The 27847-nt window shown below is 51.7% G+C and overlaps 1 protein-coding gene across 1 annotated transcript in view; it reads right to left on the reverse strand.

Annotated features, from left to right (window-relative positions):
• The window catches only part of LOC116957110 (serine/threonine-protein kinase PAK 3-like), a 97907-nt gene that overhangs the window by 51860 nt on the left and 18200 nt on the right, over positions 1–27847 (reverse strand). Inside the window, exon 3 of the mRNA XM_076055228.1 lies at positions 1136–1347. Within this exon, the coding sequence (XP_075911343.1) occupies positions 1136–1331 (196 nt within the window). The 5' untranslated portion in view covers positions 1332–1347. The remainder of the gene's footprint in view (positions 1–1135; positions 1348–27847) is intronic.

Below are 27847 nucleotides of genomic sequence, written 5' to 3' on the forward strand. Positions count from 1 at the left end.
TGATATGTGTGATTATGGTAATGATGATGGTTCTGATGATGATGGTGGTTCTGTACGTGTGTGTTGAACTTCTATTCACACCATACGCAGTCAACGGAGGTGCGGCGGGGAAGGACAACAAACTAAACACAACAACAAACAGCAGTTGTAAAGAGATGAGTTTGTCAATCTGGACGATGATTTAAAAGTGGTAGAAGTGACGTCACAGGAAGTGACGTCACAGGAAGTGGCGTCATGGAAAGCAGCATCATGGGAAGTGACGTCACAGGAAGTGTCAGAAGTGGCGTCACAGCAAGTGACGTCACAGGAAGTGTCAGAAGCGGCGTCAAAAGAAGCGGCGTCACAGGAAGCGACGTCACAGGAAGTGTCAGAAGCGGCATCACAGGAAGTGACGTCACAGGAAGTGTCAGAAGCGGCATCGCAGGAAGTGGCGTCACGGGAAGTGACGTCACAGGAAGTGTCAGAAGCGGCATCACAGGAAGTGACATCACGGAAAGTGACGTCACAGGAAGTATCAGAAGTGGCATCACAGGAAGCGGCGTCGCGGGAAGTGACGTCACAGGAAGTGTCAGAAGCGGCGTCAGAGGAAGTGGCGTCACAGGAAGTGACGTCACAGGAAGTGCCAGAGGAGCCGTCACAGGAAGTGGCATCACAGGAAGTGACGTCACAGGAAGTGCCAGAAGCGGCATCGCAGGAAGTGGCGTCACAGGAAGTGTCAGCACAGGAAGTGTCAGATGTGGCGTCACAGGAAGCGGTGTCACAGGAAGTGACGTCACAAGAAGTGTCAGAAGCGGCGTCACAGGAAGCGATGTCACAGGAAGTGTCAGAAGCGGCATCACAGGAAGTGACGTCACAAGAAGTGTCAGAAGCTGCGTCACAGGAAGCGGCGTCACAGGAAGCGGCGTCACAGGAAGTGACGTCACAGGAAGTGTCAGAAGCTGCGTCACAGGAAGCGGCGTCACAGGAAGCGGCGTCACGGGAAGCGGCGTCACGGGAAGTGACGTCACAGGAAGTGTCAGAAGTGGCGTCAGAGGAAGCGGCGACACAGGAAGTGACGTCACAGGAAGTGTCAGAAGCTGCGTCACGGGAAGCGGCGTCACAGGAAGTGACGTCACAAGGAAGCGGCGCTCCTCACTCTTGTCCTGGAAAATGGACATGAGCCTGGCCTTGCGGTTCTTCTCCTCCGGCGCGGAGGGCAGGGGCTTTGCCGAGCCGGCCTCGCGCTCCCGGGGCCCGCCGCTGCACCCCACCGACGCCGAGTTGAGCAACGCCGAGTTCATTCTGACCGGAGGGGTTGGCGCTTTGTCCTGGACCTCAACATAACCGGACATCCTAGGGGGGCGTCAGCTGGTGGGTGGGTGGTGGTGGGGGGGTCAGGGGAGGATAACATTGTGAAGGGTGGGGGGGCAGACAGAGAGAGAGAGAGACGGGGGGGGCGGGGAAGAGGCAACTTCACTCGCGAGCGTTAACGACGTCGAAATAACCACCTCATCGTTCGTAAGCGGCGCGGACAAACGACGCAAGGCATGGTGGAGTGCACCTTCAATGTTGTTGATTCACTCTTCAACACACCGGCGGGCTAAAGCAGTGAACTGTTTTGTCCTTTGCAAACGTGACGCGTTTTTTTTACTGCTTGGCCGTGTCGGGTGGTGGAGGGTTACGACACATTTATAAATAACGCGACTTAACCCAAAAACCTTTTTATCGTGGATAATATCGGTCGCCAAAGCCCACGTGGTAAACTGGAGTGCATCCGTCGGACGTTTTGTTGAATCCGCTTGCAAGTCACTACTTAACCCGTTGGGGATACCTCAACAAAATTAACGATTGGTTAAAATATCGTTCATTCTGAATTTGTTACTCAATCCGCTTGTCCTGGTGAGGGTCGTGGTGGCAGTGTGTTGAGTAGTGGCGGTCCAGACCTCCCTTTCCCTGGCAACATACTCGAGCTCTACATTACTATAAACTACTATACACAACTACACTATACACTACTATACACGACATTATACACCACGATACTAGACTGCTATACACTACACTATACACTACTATACACTAGAATATACACTACTACACTAAATTCTACACTACACTACTCTACACTACACACTACTATACATTACTATACACTACACTACACAATACACTACACTACTATACACTACACTACTATACACTGCACTACTATACACTGCACTACTATACACTACACTACTATACACTATACTACTATACACTACACTATACACTACACTACTATACACTACACCAGGGACCACCAAACTTTTTTCACAGTGGGCCGGATAACTGAAAGAATGACGAGCGCGGCCCGCATAATAGTTCATAGTTCATAATAAATAAATATTTCTGGAGCGTCGGACCTGTGTTGACAGCTGGAAAATCTGGGGGCGGGAAAGATGCGTGTTTGTGTGTGTTGCCATGGAAACCATGGCGACGTGTTGCCATGACGTTGCCATGGAAACCACGGTAACGTCAGAGCGTAGGCGGAGCTACCACGAGCCGGGGAAGTACTTGGGATGGTGCGAAATAAGCAAACGTTACAATAAACGAGAAAATCTAGATGCAATCATTTAAAATTTAAAATAGTAAATTTAAGGAACATAGCAGTCAGGAGGTCTCCGCACGCGTGAACATCTCCTAGTATTCTAAACATATTTAAATTTAAATTGCATCACAACGTCTCGTGTTCAATAAGGTTTTATCAACCAAATTCAAGTACCGTCGGCGGGCCTGATGGACTGACGCATCCGGCCCACGGGCCGTAGTTTGGTGACCCCTGATCTAAACAATCGCTATCCGTGGTGCTAGCGTTTAAACATAAATAAATACAAACCGCCACTTCTTTCAAATGTTTCTTGCCGTTGGTTTTCACACCTGATGACGACTTGCTTGTGTTGTTGCAGTCGAGACGTCGTGAGAATTTTATTGTTTTGTATATATATTTTATTCTTTTATTGTTTCCCCTTTCTACGTGGTGACTTTACCGAATGAACCAAGACTATGAATCACTGCAGTCACGAAAGCTTTAAATAAAGGCATAGTTAGGCTCAGGATCAAACCCGTGACCTCCTGTATGCCAAGCGAGATGGTTAACATCTCCTACCGACCGTGGCACCCCCAATTTACACAGGAGGGTCCTGCCAATTGTGTCACGGTCGTGTTGAGTGATGTCGCTGCTGCTGCTGCTGCTTAATCGCAGTCGAGTACAGTCCCATTCTCCTGGAACAAAGCGGTAGTAGTAGCGGCGGCTGCGTTCCTGAAGAACACCACGTTAATGGAAGAATCGCGCTACAATAAATCTACGTATATAAAAAGGGAAATCTGTGAACGTGTCTGTCCAAAATGTTTAGCGTACTTCCCGACATGCAACAAACTTGAAATTTGGCATGTGGGCAGCTTCCAGACTGTACACAATGCAAAAAAAGTATAACTGCTGCTGCTGCTGCTGCTGTTGTATTTTGGGGGCGGGGTGCAATAATGGATATATTTTGCACGGCAAGTGAGCGGTGACGTCACATCGGTGATGTCACCAGCACGCGGCAGCGTCACGCAGTGTGCCTGCTGACGTCACGCATCCCCCACCCCCCCCAACCCACCCTACGCGTAGGCCGTGTATTAATCCAAGACAAGAATCCAAGTCGCGGGCGAAGCCGGGCAGTAAAGCTCGTAACATATACTACGGGAGGGGTAAAGCACGGCCAGCGATAGCAACGTGAGATGGGTACTCAGGCACGGATAAAGACTGAGGGTGGGGGTAGCCATCTAGAAGCATCCGGCAGCATCTCAATGCCTCGTGCGATGGCGACGATCACGACGCTACAGCTAGGCGGCCATTACCACCGCCGCTTGTTAACTACCTTGCCTGGTATACAGGAGGTCGTGGGATTGATCCCGACCCCTGCTGTATATTTGGAGCTTGCGTTGTCTCTTATCATCATCACCATGGTGGCTAGGAGGTGTTATCTCCCTCGCCTAGTGTATAGGAGGTCGTGGGATTGATCCCGACCCCTGCTGTATATTGGGAGTTGTGTCTCTCTGCCCGTGGTGGCGTGGAGTGTTTTGTCCCGCTATAGATTTCCACGTGCCAAGCCACTGTATCGAGCTATCATTCGTGGTGGCCAGGTCGCTTATGAAAAAAATATCTCAGTGGGGGCCTTACCTGGTAACATTATAATAGTTGAGGTTTGAGTTCAGAGTGCACGTGCCAAGCCACTGCATCGAGCTATCATTCGTGGTGGCCAGGCCGCTTATGAAAAAAATATCTCAGTGGGGGCCTTACCTGGTAACATTATAATAGTTGAGGTTTGAGTTCAGAGTGTGGCTACGGGAGGGAAAACCACGGAACCTAAAGGGAACCGATTGGAGAACAAGGGGAGGAGAGGATAGAAACCCCACTCACACTCACTCGACTATTAAAATACTTTATATTTTACCAGGCAAGGCCCCAACTGAGCTATGCCGCTCTTGTTCAGTCGTGCCCCGGCTTCCACAAATGATAGCTCATCGAAGTGTGTAGTGCAGTGTGCATTGTAACGTGGTGCGTAAGTGCAGCGTCCAGTGGTGTGTATTGCAGTGTCCCATGCAGCGCATCGATGTTGAACTTCTTTCGTAACCCTACGTAGCCAACCGTGCTGATCCGAGGTGCGGGATACAGACGACAAGCCAAGCACTCAAAAAAAGGTAGCTCTAAGGAAATCAGTTGGCTTATCGAGCGCAGCCTTAACGCACCGTTGGGACGAGTGCTGGTAACGAGTAGCGCCTACGAAGGTCAAAACGAGTTGGGTGGCCCAACACCACGCCCGGCCGCCTTTGTCTCCCTCGTGACAATGTTTACACGCCGCGCCAGGTGCTCTTTCGAGGCCGAGTCCACCTTCAAATGAAATAAAATGTTTCGTCGCTCCGGATGACCGCTGCAAAGTATGATCTGTATTTTGATTTAGCGTGCCGATCTTGAAGGTGCATTGAAAGATTTGATACTCGGACCGATGCTCCTGTTGTTGCGGAGTGACTCATGCAGCCAGCTGTGGCTCTAGGGTTTGGTGTTGCATGTTATTATTTATGTAGTTTATTGTAAAAAAAATTCGGTCACAGTCCTTGTGATCACTGTTACGTTGCAATTACGGCTTTATTTTTTGGTGATTTGGAAAAAGTTTTTTGGTTTGGACATGTTTGTTTTGTTGTAGTACGGAGTTAGACTGATGGCCTTAATCTAATCTTGCATCCCACTGGGATTTTTTTGCACACAGCGTTGGTGTACAATGCTTTTTTCAGGAATATTTTTGCTGGTTTTTTTTTTCCCATGGATTTTCTGTTTGCACAAAGTCACCACACGTAGTCACTTGAAGACGTTTTTCTTGTTCGTGTTTTTGTTTTTTTTGTTTGTTGTGGTTGCACTCCGATTCAAGAGCCGGATGGCTCACAGGGCTATACCAAAAGAAACTGAAACAAGCGAGACCCAGGACCGGTGCTAATAATCCCCGCCGGTTGTTGCAGGCACCGAGAGGGAATCGAAACCCGGGTGGGCCGGGTTTGCAGTGCAGGGCGGTGTGTGACCGGGACGATACGGCTTACCTCCACCCTCACCCGTACAAGTCGCCCCTACGCTCATTCGCACTTTTAGAACCAGGGCTGGCATCGGGAGAGGCTGACACCTGAAGCCCATTGCTCACGCCACGAGAGAGCAGGGTTCGAGATAGCCCATCGAGAGGGCAGTTTTAACCTGATCGGCAGAGACCCATAAGGCTCACAGGCACCCATTGGCTCACCCAGAGCGCCCGTAGACCCTCACAGAGACCAACACTCACACAGACACCCATAGATTCGTCCCGCAGAGGCCCATACACGCACCACAAATAGACCTATAGACTAACGCAGAGACCCATAGACTCACACAGACACCCATAGATTCATCCCACAGAGGCCCATACATGCACCACAAATAGACCCATAGACTCACGCAGAGACCCATTGATTCACGCAGACCCATAGACTTATCACACAGAGACCCATATACTAATCACAAAATGACCCAGACTCACGAAGAGACCCATAGACTCATCACACAGAGACCCATAGACTCATCACACAGAGACCCACAGACTCATCACACAGAGACCCGTAGTATCATCACACAGAGACACACAGACCCATCACACAGAGACCCATAGACTCATCACAAAGAGACCCACAGACTCATCACACAGAGACCCGTAGTATCATCACACAGAGACCCACAGACTCATCACACAGAGACCCACATACTCATCACACAGAGACCCATAGACTCATCACACAGAGACCCATAGACTCATCACACAGAGACCCACAGACTCATCACACAGAGACCCATAGAATCATCACACAGAGACCCATAGACTCATCACACAGAGACCCATAGACTCATCACACAGAGACCCATAGACTCATCAAACAGAGACCCATAGAATCATCACACAGAGACCCATAGACTCATCACACAGAGACCCATAGAATCATCAAACAGAGACCCATAGAATCATCACACAGAGACCCATAGACTCATCACACAGAGACCCATAGACTCATCAAACAGAGACCCATAGAATCATCACACAGAGACCCATAGACTCATCACACAGAGACCCATAGACTCATCAAACAGATACCCACAGACTCATCACACAGAGACCCACAGACTCATCACACAGAGACCCACAGACTCATCACACAGAGACCCACAGACTCACCACACAGAGACCCACAGACTCATCACACACAGACATAGACTCATCACACACAGACCCATAGACTCATCAAACAGAGACCCATAGAATCATCACACAGAGACCCATAGACTCATCACACAGAGACCCATAGACTCATCAAACAGAGACCCATAGAATCATCACACAGAGACACATAGACTCATCACACAGAGACCCATAGACTCATCAAACAGAGACCCACAGACTCATCACACAGAGACCCATAGACTCATCAAACAGAGACTCATAGAATCATCACACAGAGACCCATAGACTCACACACAGAGACCCATAGACTCATCAAACAGATACCCACAGACTCATCACACAGAGACCCACAGACTAATCACACAGAGACCCACAGACTCATCACACAGAGACCCATAGAATCATCACACAGAGACCCATAGACTCATCACACAGAGACCCATAGACTCATCACACAGAGACCCATAGACTCATCAAACAGAGACCCATAGAATCATCACACAGAGACCCATAGACTCATCACACAGAGACCCATAGAATCATCAAACAGAGACCCATAGAATCATCACACAGAGACCCATAGACTCATCACACAGAGACCCATAGACTCATCAAACAGAGACCCATAGAATCATCACACAGAGACCCATAGACTCATCACACAGAGACCCATAGACTCATCAAACAGATACCCACAGACTCATCACACAGAGACCCACAGACTCATCACACAGAGACCCACAGACTCATCACACAGAAACCCACAGACTCACCACACAGAGACCCACAGACTCATCACACACAGACATATAGACTCATCACACACAGACCCATAGACTCATCAAACAGAGACCCATAGAATCATCACACAGAGACCCATAGACTCATCACACAGAGACCCATAGACTCATCAAACAGAGACCCATAGAATCATCACACAGAGACCCATAGACTCATCACACAGAGACCCATAGACTCATCAAACAGAGACCCACAGACTCATCACACAGAGACCCATAGACTCATCAAACAGAGACTCATAGAATCATCACACAGAGACCCATAGACTCACACACAGAGACCCATAGACTCATCAAACAGATACCCACAGACTCATCACACAGAGACCCACAGACTAATCACACAGAGACCCACAGACTCATCACACAGAGACCCACAGACTCATCACACACAGACATATAGACTCATCACACAGAGACCCATAGACTCATCAAACAGAGACCCACAGACTCATCACACAGAGACCCATATACTCATCACACAGAGACCCACAGACTCATCACACAGAGACCCACAGACTCACCACACAGAGACCCACAGACTCATCACACACATACCCATAGACTCATCACACAGAGACCCACAGACTCATCACGCAGAGACACACAGACTCATCACACACAGACCCACAGACTCATCAAACAGAGACCCATAGAATCATCACACAGAGACCCATAGACTCATCACACAGAAACCCATAGACTCATCAAACAGAGACCCACAGACTCATCACACAGAGACCCATAGACTCATCAAACAGAGACTCATAGAATCATCACACAGAGACCCATAGACTCACACACAGAGACCCATAGACTCATCACACGGAGACCCATAGACTCACACACAGAGACCCATAGACTCATCAAACAGATACCCACAGACTCATCACACAGAGACCCACAGACTAATCACACAGAGACCCACAGACTCATCACACAGAGACCCACAGACTCATCACACACAGACATATAGACTCATCACACAGAGACCCATAGACTCATCAAACAGAGACCCACAGACTCATCACACAGAGACCCATATACTCATCACACAGAGACCCACAGACTCATCACACAGAGACCCACAGACTCACCACACAGAGACCCACAGACTCATCACACACATACCCATAGACTCATCACACAGAGACCCACAGACTCATCACGCAGAGACACACAGACTCATCACACACAGACCCACAGACTCATCACAGAGAGACCCATAGACTCATCACACAGAGACCCACAGACTCATCACACAGAGACCCACAGACTCATCACACAGAGACCCACAGACTCACCACACAGAGACCCACAGACTCATCACGCAGAGACACACAGACTCATCACACACAGACCCACAGACTCATCACATAGAGACCCATAGACTCATCACACAGAGACCCACAGACTCACCACACAGAGACCCATAGACTCATCACACAGAAACCCACAGACTCATCACACAGAGACCCACAGACTCACCACACAGAGACCCACAAACTCATCACACAGAGACCCACAGACTCATCACACAGAGACCCACAGACTCATCACACAGAGACCCATAGACTCACCACACAGAGACCCACAGACTCATCACACAGAGACCCACAGACTCACCACACAGAGACCCACTGACTCATCACACACAGACCCATAGACTCACCACACAGAGACCCACAGACTCACCACACAGAGACCCACAGACTCATCACACAGAGACCCATAGACTCATCACACAGAGACCCACAGACTCACCACACAGAGACCCACAGACTCATCACACAGAGACCCACAGACTCATCACACAGAGACCCATAGACTCATCACACAGAGACCCATAGACTCATCACACAGAGACCCACAGACTCATCACACAGACACCCATAGATTCATCCCACAGAGGCCCATACATGCACCACAAATAGACCCATAGACTCACGCAGAGACCCATTGATTCACGCAGACCCATAGACTTATCACACAGAGACCCATATACTAATCACAAAAAGACCCAGACTCACGAAGAGACCCATAGACTCATCACACAGAGACCCATAGACTCATCACACAGAGACCCACAGACTCATCACACAGAGACCCGTAGTATCATCACACAGAGACACACAGACCCATCACACAGAGACCCATAGACTCATCACAAAGAGACCCACAGACTCATCACACAGAGACCCGTAGTATCATCACACAGAGACCCACAGACTCATCACACAGAGACCCACATACTCATCACACAGAGACCCATAGACTCATCACACAGAGACCCATAGACTCATCACACAGAGACCCACAGACTCATCACACAGAGACCCATAGAATCATCACACAGAGACCCATAGACTCATCACACAGAGACCCATAGACTCATCACACAGAGACCCATAGACTCATCAAACAGAGACCCATAGAATCATCACACAGAGACCCATAGACTCATCACACAGAGACCCATAGAATCATCAAACAGAGACCCATAGAATCATCACACAGAGACCCATAGACTCATCACACAGAGACCCATAGACTCATCAAACAGAGACCCATAGAATCATCACACAGAGACCCATAGACTCATCACACAGAGACCCATAGACTCATCAAACAGATACCCACAGACTCATCACACAGAGACCCACAGACTCATCACACAGAGACCCACAGACTCATCACACAGAGACCCACAGACTCACCACACAGAGACCCACAGACTTATCACACACAGACATATAGACTCATCACACACAGACCCATAGACTCATCAAACAGAGACCCATAGAATCATCACACAGAGACCCATAGACTCATCACACACAGACCCATAGACTCATCAAACAGAGACCCATAGAATCATCACACAGAGACCCATAGACTCATCACACAGAGACCCATAGACTCATCAAACAGAGACCCATAGACTCATCACACAGAGACCCACAGACTCACCACACAGAGACCCACAGACTCATCACACAGAGACCCACAGACTCATCACACAGAGACCCATAGACTCATCACACAGAGACCCATAGACTCATCACACAGAGACCCACAGACTCATCACACAGACACCCATAGATTCATCCCACAGAGGCCCATACATGCACCACAAATAGACCCATAGACTCACGCAGAGACCCATTGATTCACGCAGACCCATAGACTTATCACACAGAGACCCATATACTAATCACAAAAAGACCCAGACTCACGAAGAGACCCATAGACTCATCACACAGAGACCCATAGACTCATCACACAGAGACCCACAGACTCATCACACAGAGACCCGTAGTATCATCACACAGAGACACACAGACCCATCACACAGAGACCCATAGACTCATCACAAAGAGACCCACAGACTCATCACACAGAGACCCGTAGTATCATCACACAGAGACCCACAGACTCATCACACAGAGACCCACATACTCATCACACAGAGACCCATAGACTCATCACACAGAGACCCATAGACTCATCACACAGAGACCCACAGACTCATCACACAGAGACCCATAGAATCATCACACAGAGACCCATAGACTCATCACACAGAGACCCATAGACTCATCACACAGAGACCCATAGACTCATCAAACAGAGACCCATAGAATCATCACACAGAGACCCATAGACTCATCACACAGAGACCCATAGAATCATCAAACAGAGACCCATAGAATCATCACACAGAGACCCATAGACTCATCACACAGAGACCCATAGACTCATCAAACAGAGACCCATAGAATCATCACACAGAGACCCATAGACTCATCACACAGAGACCCATAGACTCATCAAACAGATACCCACAGACTCATCACACAGAGACCCACAGACTCATCACACAGAGACCCACAGACTCATCACACAGAGACCCACAGACTCACCACACAGAGACCCACAGACTCATCACACACAGACATATAGACTCATCACACACAGACCCATAGACTCATCAAACAGAGACCCATAGAATCATCACACAGAGACCCATAGACTCATCACACAGAGACCCATAGACTCATCAAACAGAGACCCATAGAATCATCACACAGAGACCCATAGACTCATCACACAGAGACCCATAGACTCATCAAACAGCGACCCACAGACTCATCACACAGAGACCCATAGACTCATCAAACAGAGACTCATAGAATCATCACACAGAGACCCATAGACTCACACACAGAGACCCATAGACTCATCAAACAGATACCCACAGACTCATCACACAGAGACCCACAGACTAATCACACAGAGACCCACAGACTCATCACACAGAGACCCACAGACTCATCACACACAGACATATAGACTCATCACACAGAGACCCATAGACTCATCAAACAGAGACCCACAGACTCATCACACAGAGACCCATATACTCATCACACAGAGACCCACAGACTCATCACACAGAGACCCACAGACTCACCACACAGAGACCCACAGACTCATCACACACATACCCATAGACTCATCACACAGAGACCCACAGACTCATCACGCAGAGACACACAGACTCATCACACACAGACCCACAGACTCATCAAACAGAGACCCATAGAATCATCACACAGAGACCCATAGACTCATCACACAGAGACCCATAGACTCATCAAACAGAGACCCACAGACTCATCACACAGAGACCCATAGACTCATCAAACAGAGACTCATAGAATCATCACACAGAGACCCATAGACTCACACACAGAGACCCATAGACTCATCACACAGAGACCCATAGACTCACACACAGAGACCCATAGACTCATCAAACAGATACCCACAGACTCATCACACAGAGACCCACAGACTAATCACACAGAGACCCACAGACTCATCACACAGAGACCCACAGACTCATCACACACAGACATATAGACTCATCACACAGAGACCCATAGACTCATCAAACAGAGACCCACAGACTCATCACACAGAGACCCATATACTCATCACACAGAGACCCACAGACTCATCACACAGAGACCCACAGACTCACCACACAGAGACCCACAGACTCATCACACACATACCCATAGACTCATCACACAGAGACCCACAGACTCATCACGCAGAGACACACAGACTCATCACACACAGACCCACAGACTCATCACACAGAGACCCATAGACTCATCACACAGAGACCCACAGACTCATCACACAGAGACCCACAGACTCATCACACAGAGACCCACAGACTCACCACACAGAGACCCACAGACTCATCACGCAGAGACACACAGACTCATCACACACAGACCCACAGACTCATCACATAGAGACCCATAGACTCATCACACAGAGACCCACAGACTCACCACACAGAGACCCATAGACTCATCACACAGAGACCCACAGACTCATCACACAGAGACCCACAGACTCACCACACAGAGACCCACAAACTCATCACACAGAGACCCACAGACTCATCACACAGAGACCCACAGACTCATCACACAGAGACCCATAGACTCACCACACAGAGACCCACAGACTCATCACACAGAGACCCACAGACTCACCACACAGAGACCCACTGACTCATCACACACAGACCCATAGACTCACCACACAGAGACCCACAGACTCACCACACAGAGACCCACAGACTCATCACACAGAGACCCATAGACTCATCACACAGAGACCCACAGACTCACCACACAGAGACCCACAGACTCATCACACAGAGACCCACAGACTCATCACACAGAGACCCATAGACTCATCACACAGAGACCCATAGACTCATCACACAGAGACCCACAGACTCACCACACAGAGACCCATAGACTCATCACACAGAGACCCACAGACTCATCACACAGAGACCCAGAGACTCATCACACAGAGACCCACAGACTCATCACACAGAGACCCACAGACTCATCACACAGAGACCCATAGACTCACCACACAGAGACCCACAGACTCATCACACAGAGACCCACAGACTCACCACACAGAGACCCACAGACTCATCACACAGAGACCCACAGACTCATCACACAGAGACCCACAGACTCACCACACAGAGACCCACAGACTCACCACACAGAGACCCACAGACTCATCACACAGAGACCCACAGACTCACCACACAGAGACCCACTGACTCATCACACACAGACCCATAGACTCACCACACAGAGACCCACAGACTCACCACACAGAGACCCACAGACTCATCACACAGAGACCCACAGACTCATCACACAGAGACCCACAGACTCACCACACAGAGACCCACAGACTCACCACACAGAGACCCATAGACTCACCACACAGAGACCCATAGACTTACCATACAGAGACCCACAGACTCATCACACAGAGACCCACAGACTCACCACACAGAAACCCACAGGCTCATCACATAGAGACCCACACAATGAGATGTGCATGTACATAGCGTCTACAGCATCAGAAAACAGCAGTAGCCGTCAGATCAACAGCAGGAGCATCTATAGTAGAAACAACAGCAGTAGCAGCAACAACAGCAGTAACAACAGCAGTAACAGCAGCAGTAGTAGCAGCAACGATAGTAGCTGCAGCAGCAACAGCAGCAGCAGTAACAACAACAGCAATAACAGCAGTAATAGCAATAACAGCAGTAATAGCAACAGCAGCAGCAGCAGTAATAGCAACAGCAGCAGTAGCAGTAATAGCAACAGCAGCAGTAATAGCAACAGCAGTAATAGCAACAGCAGCAGCAACAGCAGCAATAGCAACAGCAGCAGTAATAGCAACAGCAGCAGCAGTAATAGCAACAGCAACAGCAGCAATAGCAACAGCAGCAGTAATAGCAACAGCAGCAGCAGTAATAGCAACAGCAGCAGTAATAGCAACAGCAGCAGCAGTAATAGCAACAGCAGCAATAGCAACAGCAGCAGTAATAGCAACAGCAGCAGTAATAGCAACAGCAGCAGCAGCAACAGCAGCAGCAATAGCAACAGCAGCAGCAGTAATAGCAACAGCAGCAGCAGTAATAGCAACAGCAGCAGCAATAGCAACAGCAGCAGCAGTAATAGCAACAGCAGCAGCAGTAATAGCAGCAGTAGTAATAGCAGCAGTAGTAATAGCAGCAGTAGTAATAGCAACAGCAGCAGCAGTAATAGCAGCAGTAGTGAAAACAACAGCAGCAGCAGTAATAGCAGCAGCAGCAGTAATAATAATAGCAGGGAGAGGATTCTAGGCGAGTGGAGGCTGCGTTCCCATGGGAACCGAGGCCGCAAGGCCCCCAGGCGCTGAGGGCCGCTCGGCAGATGGGGCCGCCTTTGTCTCCCCGGGCGGGCAGATGTCACTGTGTGTGTGTGTGTGTCACTGTGTGTGTGTCACTGTGTGTGTGTGTCACTGTGTGTGTGTCACTGTGTGTGTGTGTCACTGTGTGTCACTGTGTGTGTTACTGTGTGTGTCACTGTGTGTATGTCACTGTGTGTGTCACTGTGTGTGTGTGTGTCAGTGTGTGTGCCACTGTGTGTGTGTCACTGTGTGTGTCACTGTGTGTGTCTGTGTGTGTCACTGTGTGTGTGTCACTGTGTGTGTGTGTGTCAGTGTGTGTCAGTGTGTGTGTCACTGTGTGTGTGTGTCACTGTGTGTGTCACTGTGTGTGTGTGTCACTGTGTGTGTGTCACTGTGTGTCAGTGTGTGTGTCAGTGTGTGTGTCAGTGTGTGTGTGTATCACTGTGTGTGTGTCAGTGTGTGTGTGTGTCACTGTGTGTTACTGTGTGTGTCACTGTGTGTGTGTCAATGTGTGTGTCACACACTGACACACACACAGCAGAGGTGTAGGGAATTCCAACAAGGCCTACATCTCTGCTTTATTGACCTGGTCAAGGCCTATGATACCATCAGTAGGCCTGGGCTCTGGGTCGTTCTTCGTGCTTTTGGAGTTCCTGACCCTCTGCTCACGATCATTAAGGACCTTCATGATGGTGAGCGGGCCCGGGTAAAACTACGTGGCCGGGAGTCAGAGCCACTCCCTGTACAATTTGGGGTGTGACAGGGATGTCCTCTGGCTCCCACATTATTTAACATCTATTTTGACCACGTAGTTCGTGAAGCCTTCAATAGCTGCACCGGGGGAATCTCCATATGGTACAGATATAATGGGAGGCTGATCGATGCCCGGGTGCGGTCAAGGGATGGCTCCCTATTGCTCAACCACGTTATGTATGCCGATGATTTGGTAATAGCTGCTCATTCAGAGGAGGAGTTGGAGACGCTGCTGCTGAGGCTGGAGCGTGCCACTAAGAGGTGGGGCCTTACCATCAGCCCCACCAAAACTAAGCACTGCCTGGGTATTTTGTACCATCGGACACTCCACCCCCACAACTCCCAATCGGTGGTGGGGCAGTTGTGGAGAGAGTGGAGAGTTTCCCATGCCTAGACAGTGTGCTTATGACTGGCTCCAGTTTAACAGCAGAGGTCTCACTCCGAATCAGTCGAGCAGCAATATCTTTTCATCGGTTGCATAACGCTGTGTGGAAGCTACCTGGTCTGTCGCTCCGCACTAAGCTTCAGGTCTTCTCGGCCACGGTCATTCCCTCACTTCTCTACGCTTGCGAAACGTGGACCCCCCTAATGGAACATCTTCGCCGGTTAGAAACATTTAGGCTGGCCTGCCTACGATCCATCCTGGGTTTAACCAGACTGGATTGTGTGAGGAGCTCACAAATCCTTGAAAGATCTGGACACGGTCCCATCGGTGAGCTCCTCCGGCGGGGAAGGCTGCGATGGCTGGGTCATGTAGCCCACATGCCCAGCCACAGCATGCCTAAACAGCTTTTGTTTGGCCGGATCGAGGGGGCTAAGCGGGCGCGGCACGGGCTAGAGAAGAGATGGAGTGATGTGGTACAGGAGGACGTGGAGCTGAGTGGACTTGCCGATGACTGGTACCAGCCGTGTCAAGATCGGCCTCTGTGGAGGAGGCTCGTGAAGGATGCTGATGGGCAGTTGGAGGTAGTCGCCCTCCAACAACAACGGAGGGCGGAGGAGCGACACTCAGAACAACGAGCGGAGCGCCGGGTGGCTAAAGCACAGCAGGTTGGCACAGTAGGGGGCACAGGTGGTGCATCAGCCAGTCATCTCAGTCAGTCGACCCGTGGCACCTGGGTCTGCCCCGTGACCTCCTGCCAGCGGGCGTTCGACACTTCACGTGGCCTCAAGGTGCACGTGGCCTGGCACAAGCGTCGTGGTGACGTCACCGCCACTTAGTGGCGAATGGCGGTTGTTGTTGTTGTTGTGTGTGTCACTGGGGGTGTGTGTGGTTGTAGTGGTGGCCGTGAGCGGGAATCGAACTAATGTCGCCAGGTTTGTAGTGCAGCGTCACTAACAGTGTCACTGACAGTGTCACTGAGTGTGTCACTGAGTGTGTCACTGTGTCACTGAGTGTGTCACTGAGTGTGTCACTGAGTGTGTCACTGAGTGTGTGACCGAGAGTGTCACTGAGAGTGTCACTGAGTGTGTGACTGAGTGTGTCACTAAGTGTCACTGAGAGTGTCACTGAGTGTGTCACAGAGTGTCACTAACAGTGACACTAACAGTGTCACTGAGTGTGTCACTGAGAGTGTCACTGAGTGTGTGACCGAGAGTGTCACTGAGAGTGTCACTGAGTGTGTGACTGAGTGTGTCACTAAGTGTCACTGAGTGTGTCACAGTGTGTCACAGAGTGTCACTAACAGTGTCACTGAGAGTGTCACTAACAGTGTCACTAACAGTGTCACTGAGTGTGTCACTGAGTGTGTCACTGTGTCACTGAGAGTGTCACTGAGTGTGTCACTGAGTGTCACTAACAGTGTCACTAACAGTGTCACTGAGTGTGTGACTGAGAGTGTCACTGAGAGTGTGACTGAGAGTGTCACTGAGTGTGTCACTGAGAGTGTCACTGAGTGTGTGACTGAGAGTGTCACTAACAGTGTCACTGAGTGTGTCACTGAGTGTCACTAACAGTGTCACTAACAGTGTCACTGAGTGTGTCACTGAGTGTGTCACTAACAGTGTCACTGAGAGTGTCACTGAGTGTGTCACTGAGTGTGTCACTAACAGTGTCACTGAGAGTGTCACTAACAGTGTCACTAACAGTGTCACTGAGTGTGTCACTGCGTGTGTCACTGAGTGTGTCACTAACAGTGTCACTGAGTGTGTCACTGCGTGTGTCACTGAGTGTGTCACTGAGTGTGACTAACATTGTCACTAACTATTTCACTGAGAGTGTCACTGAGAGTGTCACTAACAGTGTCACTAAGTGTGTCACTAACAGTGTCACTGAGAGTGTTACTGAGTGTGTCACTGAGTGTGTCACTGAGAGTGTCACTGAGTGTGTCACTAACAGTGTCACTGAGTGTCACTGAGAGTGTCACTAAGTGTGTCACTGAGTGTGTCACTGAGAGTGCCACTGAGTGTGCCACTGAGTGTGTCACTGAGAGTGTCACTGAGAGTGTCACTGAGTGTGTCACTAACAGTGTCACTGAGAGTGTCACTAACAGTGTCACTAACAGTGTCACTGAGTGTGTCACTGAGTGTGTCACTGAGTGTCACTGAGAGTGTCACTAACAGTGTCACTAACAGTGTCACTGAGTGTGTGACTGAGAGTGTCACTGAGAGTGTCACTGAGAGTGTCACTGAGAGTGTCACTGAGTGTGTCACTAACAGTGTCACTGAGAGTGTCACTAACAGTGTCACTGAGTGTGTCACTGAGTGTGTCACTGAGAGTGTCACTAACAGTGTCACTAACAGTGTCACTGAGTGTGTGACTGAGAGTGTCACTGAGAGTGTCACTGAGAGTGTCACTAACAGTGTCACTGAGTGTGTGACTGAGAGTGTCACTAACAGTGTCACTGAGAGTGTCACTGAGTGTGTCACTAAGTGTCACTGAGAGTGTCACTGAGTGTGTCACAGAGTGTCACTAACAGTGACACTAACAGTGTCACTGAGTGTGTCACTGAGAGTGTCACTGAGTGTGTGACCGAGAGTGTCACTGAGAGTGTCACTGAGTGTGTGACTGAGTGTGTCACTAAGTGTCACTGAGTGTGTCACAGTGTGTCACAGAGTGTCACTAACAGTGTCACTGAGAGTGTCACTAACAGTGTCACTAACAGTGTCACTGAGTGTGTCACTGAGTGTGTCACTGTGTCACTGAGAGTGTCACTGAGTGTGTCACTGAGTGTCACTAACAGTGTCACTAACAGTGTCACTGAGTGTGTGACTGAGAGTGTCACTGAGAGTGTGACTGAGAGTGTCACTAACAGTGTCACTGAGTGTGTCACTGAGTGTCACTAACAGTGTCACTAACAGTGTCACTGAGTGTGTCACTGAGTGTGTCACTAACAGTGTCACTGAGAGTGTCACTGAGTGTGTCACTGAGTGTGTCACTAACAGTGTCACTGAGAGTGTCACTAACAGTGTCACTAACAGTGTCACTGAGTGTGTCACTGCGTGTGTCACTGAGTGTGTCACTAACAGTGTCACTGAGTGTGTCACTGCGTGTGTCACTGAGTGTGTCACTGAGTGTGACTAACATTGTCACTAACTATTTCACTGAGAGTGTCACTGAGAGTGTCACTAACAGTGTCACTAAGTGTGTCACTAACAGTGTCACTGAGAGTGTTACTGAGTGTGTCACTGAGTGTGTCACTGAGAGTGTCACTGAGTGTGTCACTAACAGTGTCACTGAGTGTCACTGAGAGTGTCACTAACAGTGTCACTGAGTGTGTCACTGAGAGTGCCACTGAGTGTGCCACTGAGTGTGTCACTGAGAGTGTCACTGAGAGTGTCACTGAGTGTGTCACTAACAGTGTCACTGAGAGTGTCACTAACAGTGTCACTAACAGTGTCACTGAGTGTGTCACTGAGTGTGTCACTGAGTGTCACTGAGAGTGTCACTAACAGTGTCACTAACAGTGTCACTGAGTGTGTGACTGAGAGTGTCACTGAGAGTGTCACTGAGAGTGTCACTGAGAGTGTCACTAACAGTGTCACTGAGAGTGTCACTGAGTGTGTCACTAACAGTGTCACTGAGAGTGTCACTAACAGTGTCACTGAGTGTGTCACTGAGTGTGTCACTGAGAGTGTCACTAACAGTGTCACTAACAGTGTCACTGAGTGTGTGACTGAGAGTGTCACTGAGAGTGTCACTGAGAGTGTCACTAACAGTGTCACTGAGTGTGTGACTGAGAGTGTCACTAACAGTGTCACTGAGAGTGTCACTGAGTGTGTCACTAACAGTGTCACTAACAGTGTCACTGAGAGTGTCACTGAGAGTGTCACTAACAGTGTCACTAACAGTGTCACTGAGTGTGTGATCCGGGATCCCCAATCTCCGATCTCCAATCTCCGATCCCAGATCCCCGATCCCCCCGATCTCCAATCCCCGATCCCCGATCTCCGATCCCAGATCCACGATCTCCCTGATCTCCGATCCCCGATCTCCGATCCCCGATCTCCGATCCCCGATCCCCGCGTTACGGCCACCGCCCATCTCCGCCCTGCCTGGCATGGTGAAGTATGGTCGGCCAACCCCATTGAGGCGGCGTGCCTAGGCCATCATCCAGCAGTGCATAGATCACGGCTGGTGATGATGATGATGATGGAACTGACACGGGGAGGAGAGTGAAAAATGGCGCGGCAGGGCGAGTCGGGGATGTTGACTACCTCGCCTGGTACGCAGGAGGTCGTGGGTTTAATCCTGACCCCTGACGATGCCTGTGATTTGGTGAGATGTTGACTACCTCGCCGGGTACGCAGGAGGTCGTGGGTTCGATCCCGATCCTGCCGACACCTGTATTTGAGATGTTAACTACCTCGCCTGGTACACAGGAGGTCGTGGGTTCGATCCCGATCCTGCTGACACCTGTATTTGGTGAGATGTTGACTACCTCACCTGGTACGCAGGAGGTCGTGGGTTCGATCTCGACCCTGACGATGCCTGTATTTGGCGAGATGTTGACTACCTCGCCTGGTACGCAGGAGGTCGTGGGTTCGATCCCGACCCTGACGATCCCTGTATTTGGTGAGATGTTGACTACCTCGCCTGGTCCGCAGGAGGTCGTGGGTTCGATCTCGACCCTGACAATGCCTGTATTTGGCGAGATGTTGACTACCTCGCCTGGTACGCAGGAGGTCGTGGGTTCGATCTCGACCCTGACGATCCCTGTATTTGGTGAGATGTTGACTACCTCGCCAAGTACGCAGGAGGTCGTGGGTTCGATCCAGATCCTGCCAACACCTGTATTTGGTGAGATGTTAACTACATCACCTGGTATACAGGCGGTCGTGGGTTCGATCCAGATCCTGCCGATGCCTGTATTTGGGGAGATGTCGACAATCTCGCCTGGGATCGAACCCACGACCTCCTGCGTACCAGGCGAGGTAGTCAACATCTCACCAAATCACAGGCATCGTCAGGGTCGAGATCGAACCCACGACCTCCTGCGTACCAGGCGAGGTAGTCAACATCTTACCAAATCACAGGCATGGTCAGGGGTCTGGATTAAACCCACGACCTCCTGCGTACCAGGCGAGGGAGTTGACATCTCACCAAATCACAGGCATCGTCAGGGTCGAGATCGAACCCACGACCTCCTGCGTACCAGGCGAGGTAGTCAACATCTTACCAAATCACAGGCATCGTCAGGGGTCTGGATTAAACCCACGACCTCCTGCGTACCAGGCGAGGTGGTCAACATCTCACCAAATACAGGTGTCGTCAGGATCGGGATAGAACCCACGACCTCCTGCGTACCAGGCGAGGTAGTCAACATCTCACCAAATACAGGTGTCGTCAGGATCGGGATAGGACCCACGACCTCCTGCGTACCAGGCGAGGTAGTCAACATCTTACCAAATCACAGGCATCGTCAGGGGTCAGGATTAAACCCACGACCTCCTGCGTACCAGGCGAGGTGGTCAACATCTCACCAAATACAGGTGTCGTCAGGATCGGGATAGAACCCACGACCTCCTGCGTACCAGGCGAGGTGGTCAACATCTCACCAAATACAGGTGTCGTCAGGATCGGGATAGGACCCACGACCTCCTGCGTACCAGGCGAGGTAGTCAACATCTTACCAAATCACAGGCATCGTCAGGGGTCAGGATTAAACCCACGACCTCCTGCGTACCAGGCGAGGTGGTCAACATCTCACCAAATACAGGTGTCGTCAGGATCGGGATAGAACCCACGACCTCCTGCGTACCAGGCGAGGTGGTCAACATCTCACCAAATACAGGTGTCGTCAGGATCGGGATAGGACCCACGACCTCCTGCGTACCAGGCGAGGTAGTCAACATCTCACCAAATCACAGGCATCGTCAGGGTCGAGATCGAACCCACGACCTCCTGCGTACCAGGCGAGGTAGGTGACATCTCAATTGGAGGCGTCGACAGGATTGCGTCTGAAACATAAGCGACACGGCAGCTGAGTGGTGCACCTGGTGAAATAAATAAATAAGCACAAAAGAGTCAAACGCAGATTTGATGGCATCCACAGAGCGCTGAGCCGGTCCATAATTTATCGGCACTGTACGGAGCAAAGCTAAAGGGGCCCCCCCTCTCTGGGGCAAGTGCCGTTAGCGAGTAGAAAGCTGCTGGGCAGGCTGTGGTTGGGGCACGCTGTAGCTGGGCAGGCTGTAGCTGGGCAGGCTGTAGCTGGGGCACGCTGTGGTTGGGGCACGCTGTAGCTGGGCAGGCTGTGGTTGGGGCACGCTGTAGCTGGGCACGCTGTAGCTGGGGCACGCTGTAGCTGGGCATGCTGTAGCTGGGGTACGCTGTAGCTGGGGCATGCTGTAGCTGGGGCACGCTGTAGCTGGGGCAGGCTGTAGCTGGGGCACGCTGTAGCTGGGGCATGCTGTAGCTGGGGCAGGCTGTGGTTGGGGCAGGCTGTAGCTGGGGCACGCTGTAGCTGGGGCATGCTGTAGCTGGGGCACGCTGTAGCTGGGGCAGGCTGTAGCTGGGGCATGCTGTAGCTGGGGCATGCTGTAGCTGGGGCAGGCTGTGGTTGGGGCACGCTGTAGCTGGGGCACGCTGTAGCTGGGGCATGCTGTAGCTGGGCAGGCTGTGGCTGGGGCACGCTGTAGCTGGGGCACGCTGTAGCTGGGGCAGGCTGTGGCTGGGGCACACTGTAGCTGGGGCATGCTGTAGCTGGGGCATGCTGTAGCTGGGGCACGCTGTAGCTGGGCAGGCTGTGGTTGGGGCACGCTGTAGCTGGGGCACGCTGTAGCTGGGCATGCTGTGGCTGGGGCATGCTGTGGCTGGGGCACGCTGTAGCTGGGGCACGCTGTAGCTGGGGCACGCTGTAGCTGGGGCACGCTGTGGTTGGGGCACGCTGTAGCTGGGGCATGCTGTGGCTGGGGCAGGCTGTAGGTGAGGCACGCTGTAGCTGGGGTACGCTGTAGCTGGGGCACGCTGTAGCTGGGGCACGCTGTAGCTGGGGCACGCTGGAGCTGGGGCATGCTGTAGCTGGGGCACGCTGTGGCTGGGCACGCTGTAGCTGCGTGACCCGGCCAACGCAGCCTGGCCTGCCCGAGAAGAGGCTCACCGATGGGACCGTGTCCCCAGATCTTTCAAGGATTGCGTGAGCCCCTGTAGTTGTTACAGCCTGTGTCCCTTCTTAAAGAGGGGGACCGCCAGGGCCTCCGGCACAAGCTTATTAATTACAATTTTAAATCGTAGTTTGGTGGTAGTTAATTGAAGGTGGAGGGGTTACCAGCACGTCGCACCCATACAGAGCCCCCGTTTGGCCGCTGTGGTGGTCACACATACACACACACACAGAGACACAGACACACACAGACACACACACACATACACACACACATACACACACACAGAGACACAGACACACACACAGACACACACACAGACAAAAGACAAAGATCCCCCATATAGCCTGAACAGACTGTAGGGGCAAATGCTGTTAGCGAGCACCTATGAAGGCCGGAACGGTACACGAGGGGGTGTGTGGCCAGCACCACGCCCGACCGCCTTTGTCTCCCTAGTGGCGATGTTTACTACACACCGCACCGGGTACTCATTTGAGGCTGAGTCGACCTAGCGGAGGCCCGGGACCGGTTCAGATAATCGTCACTGGTGTTGGCCGTGAGCGGGAATCGAACCTGGGTCGCCAGGTTCATAGCGCAGCGCGCTAACCGCTACACCACCGCTCCCCACTCACACAGACACTCACACACACACAGAGACACACACACACAGACACACACACACATACACACAGACACACACAGACACACACACACGTACACACACACAGACACACACACAGACACACACAGACACACACACGTACACGTACACACACACACAGACACACACGTACACACAACCGGGCTACCGTAGCACCTCGAGCAGAGTGGTTCAACCTCCCTTCTCAAGTCGTGGCACATGCACGCGGATGCCTCTACTGCCCACAGATGCCTCTACTGCCCACAGATGCCTCTACTGCCCACAGATGCCTCTACTGCCCACAGATGCCTCTACTGCCCACAGATGCCTCTACTGCCCACAGATGCCTCTACTGCCCACAGATGCCTCTACTGCCCACAGATGCCTCTACTGCCCACAGATGCCTCTACTGCCCACAGATGCCTCTACTGCCCACAGATGCCTCTACTGCCCACAGATGCCTCTACTGCCCACAGATGCCTCTACTGCCCACAGATGCCTCTACTGCCCACAGATGCCTCTACTGCCCACAGATGCCTCTACTGCCCACAGATGCCTCTACTGCCCACAGATGCCTCTACTGCCCACAGATGCCTCTACTGCCCACAGATGCCTCTACTGCCCACAGATGCCTCTACTGCCCACAGATGCCTCTACTGCCAACAGATGCCTCTACTGCCCACAGATGCCTCTACTGCCCACAGATGCCTCTACTGCCCACAGATGCCTCTACTGCCCACAGATGCCTCTACTGCCCACAGATGCCTCTACTGCCCACAGATGCCTCTACTGCCCACAGATGCCTCTACTGCCCACAGATGCCTCTACTGCCCACAGATGCCTCTACTGCCCACAGATGCCTCTACTGCCCACAGATGCCTCTACTGCCCACAGATGCCTCTACTGCCCACAGATGCCTCTACTGCCCACAGATGCCTCTACTGCCCACAGATGCCTCTACTGCCCACAGATGCCTCTACTGCCCACAGATGCCTCTACTGCCCACAGATGCCTCTACTGCCCACAGATGCCTCTACTGCCCACAGATGCCTCTACTGCCCACAGATGCCTCTACTGCCCACGATGCCTCTACTGCCCACAGATGCCTCTACTGCCAACAGATGCCTCTACTGCCCACAGATGCCTCTACTGCCCACAGATGCCTCTACTGCCCACAGATGCCTCTACTGCCCACAGATGCCTCTACTGCCCACAGATGCCTCTACTGCCCACAGATGCCTCTACTGCCCACAGATGCCTCTACTGCCCACAGATGCCTCTACTGCCCACAGATGCCTCTACTGCCAGTGGATGCCTCTACTGCCCACAGATGCCTCTACTGCCCACAGATGCCTCTACTGCCCACAGATGCCTCTACTGCCCACAGATGCCTCTACTGCCCACAGATGCCTCTACTGCCCACAGATGCCTCTACTGCCCACAGATGCCTCTACTGCCCACAGATGCCTCTACTGCCCACAGATGCCTCTACTGCCCACAGATGCCTCTACTGCCCACAGATGCCTCTACTGCCCACAGATGCCTCTACTGCCCACAGATGCCTCTACTGCCAACAGATGCCTCTACTGCCCACAGATGCCTCTACTGCCCACAGATGCCTCTACTGCCCACAGATGCCTCTACTGCCCGCGGCTGGGACGCACGATGCCGCCCGCCGTGTTCAGTCGACCGCCCGCGGCTGGAGAAATCCAAAGAGCCGGAAAGCTCTTTACACCGTCCCCATCCACACGCGTAGCCGCCTGGCGGACTGGCCTTGAGATAGCGGATCATCGCTCTCGATCGCTTCACTCGAACAACGAGCAGCCTATTGTGAACACCTCCCCCCCACCAACAACAACCCCCCACCACCAACACCCCCCACCACCAACACCCCCCACCACCAACACCCCCCCCCAACATCCCCCCCCACCAACAACACCCCCCACCACCAACACCCCCCACTAACACCCCCCGCCCACCACACACCCTCCCCCCCCCCCACCAAGACCAACCCCCAGGGAGTGCCGTGAGTGGCACTGGCGACCGACAGCCACAGCCACCGTGACCCCTCAAATAGCGGGCAAATCCACGAGCACGTGGGGGGCAAGTCGTGGGGGGCAAGTCGTGGGGGGCAAGTCGTGGGGGGCAAGTGGCCGCGGGTAACGAGTGGCAGCGCCACCTATGAAGGTTACCGGCGCTGTGGCACACGAGGGGGTGGGTGGCCAGCACCACGCCCGGCCGCCTTTGTCTCTCCCCCAGTGGCGACGTTCACACACAACAACAACAACAACAACAACCGCCATTCGCCACTAAGTGGCGGTGACGTCACCACGACGCTTGTGCCAGGCTATGTGCACCTTGAGGCCACGTGAAGTGTCGAACGCCCGCTGGCAGGAGGTCACTGGGCAGACCCAGGTGCCACGGGTCGACTGACTGAGATGACTGGCTGATGCACCACCTGTGCCCCCTACTGTGCCAACCTGCTGTGCTTTAGCCACCCGGCGCTCCGCTCGTTGTTGTGAGCGTCGCTCCTCCGCCCTCCGTTGTTGTTGGAGGGCGACTGCCTCCAACTGCCCAGTAGCATCCTTCACGAGCCTCCTCCACAGAGGCCGATCTTGACACCGCTGGTACCGGTCATCGGCAAGTCCACTCAGCTCCACGTCCTCCTGTACCACATCACTCCATCTCTTCTCTAGCCCGTGCCGCGCCCGCTTAGCCCCCTCGATCCGGCCGAACAAAAGCTGTTTCGGCAATGCGGTGGCTGGGCATGCGGGCTACATGACCCAGCCAACGTAGCCTTGCCCGCCGGAGGAGCTCACCGATGGGACTTTGTACCCAAGATTCTTGACCGTGGGGGGCGATCCAAACTCTTACCACGGGATCCTTTTTGTTGTTTGTTATTTGCCGGTATCAAAGTATGAAAACTAAGACCCAGGGTGTGTGCACCGCTTCTCCGTCAATGATAAACGGTGGCTTTGCCCCCTTCTTTATGGCCCAGTGTCACCACCGATTGGTTGACACTGGGCCATAAAGAAAGGGGGCTCTCTCTCTCTCTCCTCTGGTGGAGCCCAATCACATTCAACGGCAAAGCCGCACATCGTGACTATCATCATCATCGTCATCGTCGTCGTCATCATCATCGTCAGAGCCACGTCTGCTTGGATGTTCACCGCGAGTAGCGTGCTGTGGCTAACGCAGCTTTGGACCCCCTTGCAAAAGCGATAATGATCCGTTTCGTTTTGATCCCCTTTTGTTTGGCAACAAAAGTGAAACTTTTTGTACAAGGATTCATGTTACTGCATTAACCACAATACCTGCAGTCAAAATGCAAACAAAAAACATTCTATTATAATATATATTAAAAAAAGATAATATTATAATATATGCATATATTATCATATATTACCACAGACATGGCCGTGTCTAGGTAGACAATGTGAGATGTACGAACAAGGCCACGTCTAGGTAGACAATGTGAGATGTACGGACAAGGCGTGTCTAGGTAGACAACGTGAGATGTACGGACAAGGCGTGTCTAGGTAGACAATGTGAGATATACGGACAAGGCCACGTCTAGGTAGACAATGTGAGATGTACGGACAAGGCCACGTCTAGGTAGACAATGTGAGATGTACGGACAAGGCCACGTCTAGGTAGACAATGTGAGATGTACAGACAAGGCATGTCTAGGTAGACAACGTGAGATGTACGAACAAGGCCACGTCTAGGTAGACAATGTGAGATGTACGGACAAGGCCGCGTCTAGGTAGACAATGTGAGATGTACGGACAAGGCCACGTCTAGGTGGACAATGTGAGATGTACGGACAAGGCGTGTCTAGGTAGACAATGTGAGATGTACGGACAAGGCCGTGTCTAGGTAGACAATGTGAGATGTACAGACAAGGCGTGACTAGGTAGACAATGTGAGATGTACAGACAAGGCCGTGTGTCTAGGTAGACAATGTGAGATGTACGGACAAGGCCGTGTGTCTAGGTAGACAATGTGAGATGTACGGACAAGGCAACGTCTAGGTAGACAATGTGAGATGTACAGAC

Source organism: Petromyzon marinus, chromosome 70, assembly GCF_048934315.1.
Source record: "Petromyzon marinus isolate PM22_M1 ecotype Great Lakes invasive population chromosome 70, UKy_Petmar_22M1.pri1.0, whole genome shotgun sequence".
NCBI classification, from domain to species: domain Eukaryota; kingdom Metazoa; phylum Chordata; class Hyperoartia; order Petromyzontiformes; family Petromyzontidae; genus Petromyzon; species Petromyzon marinus.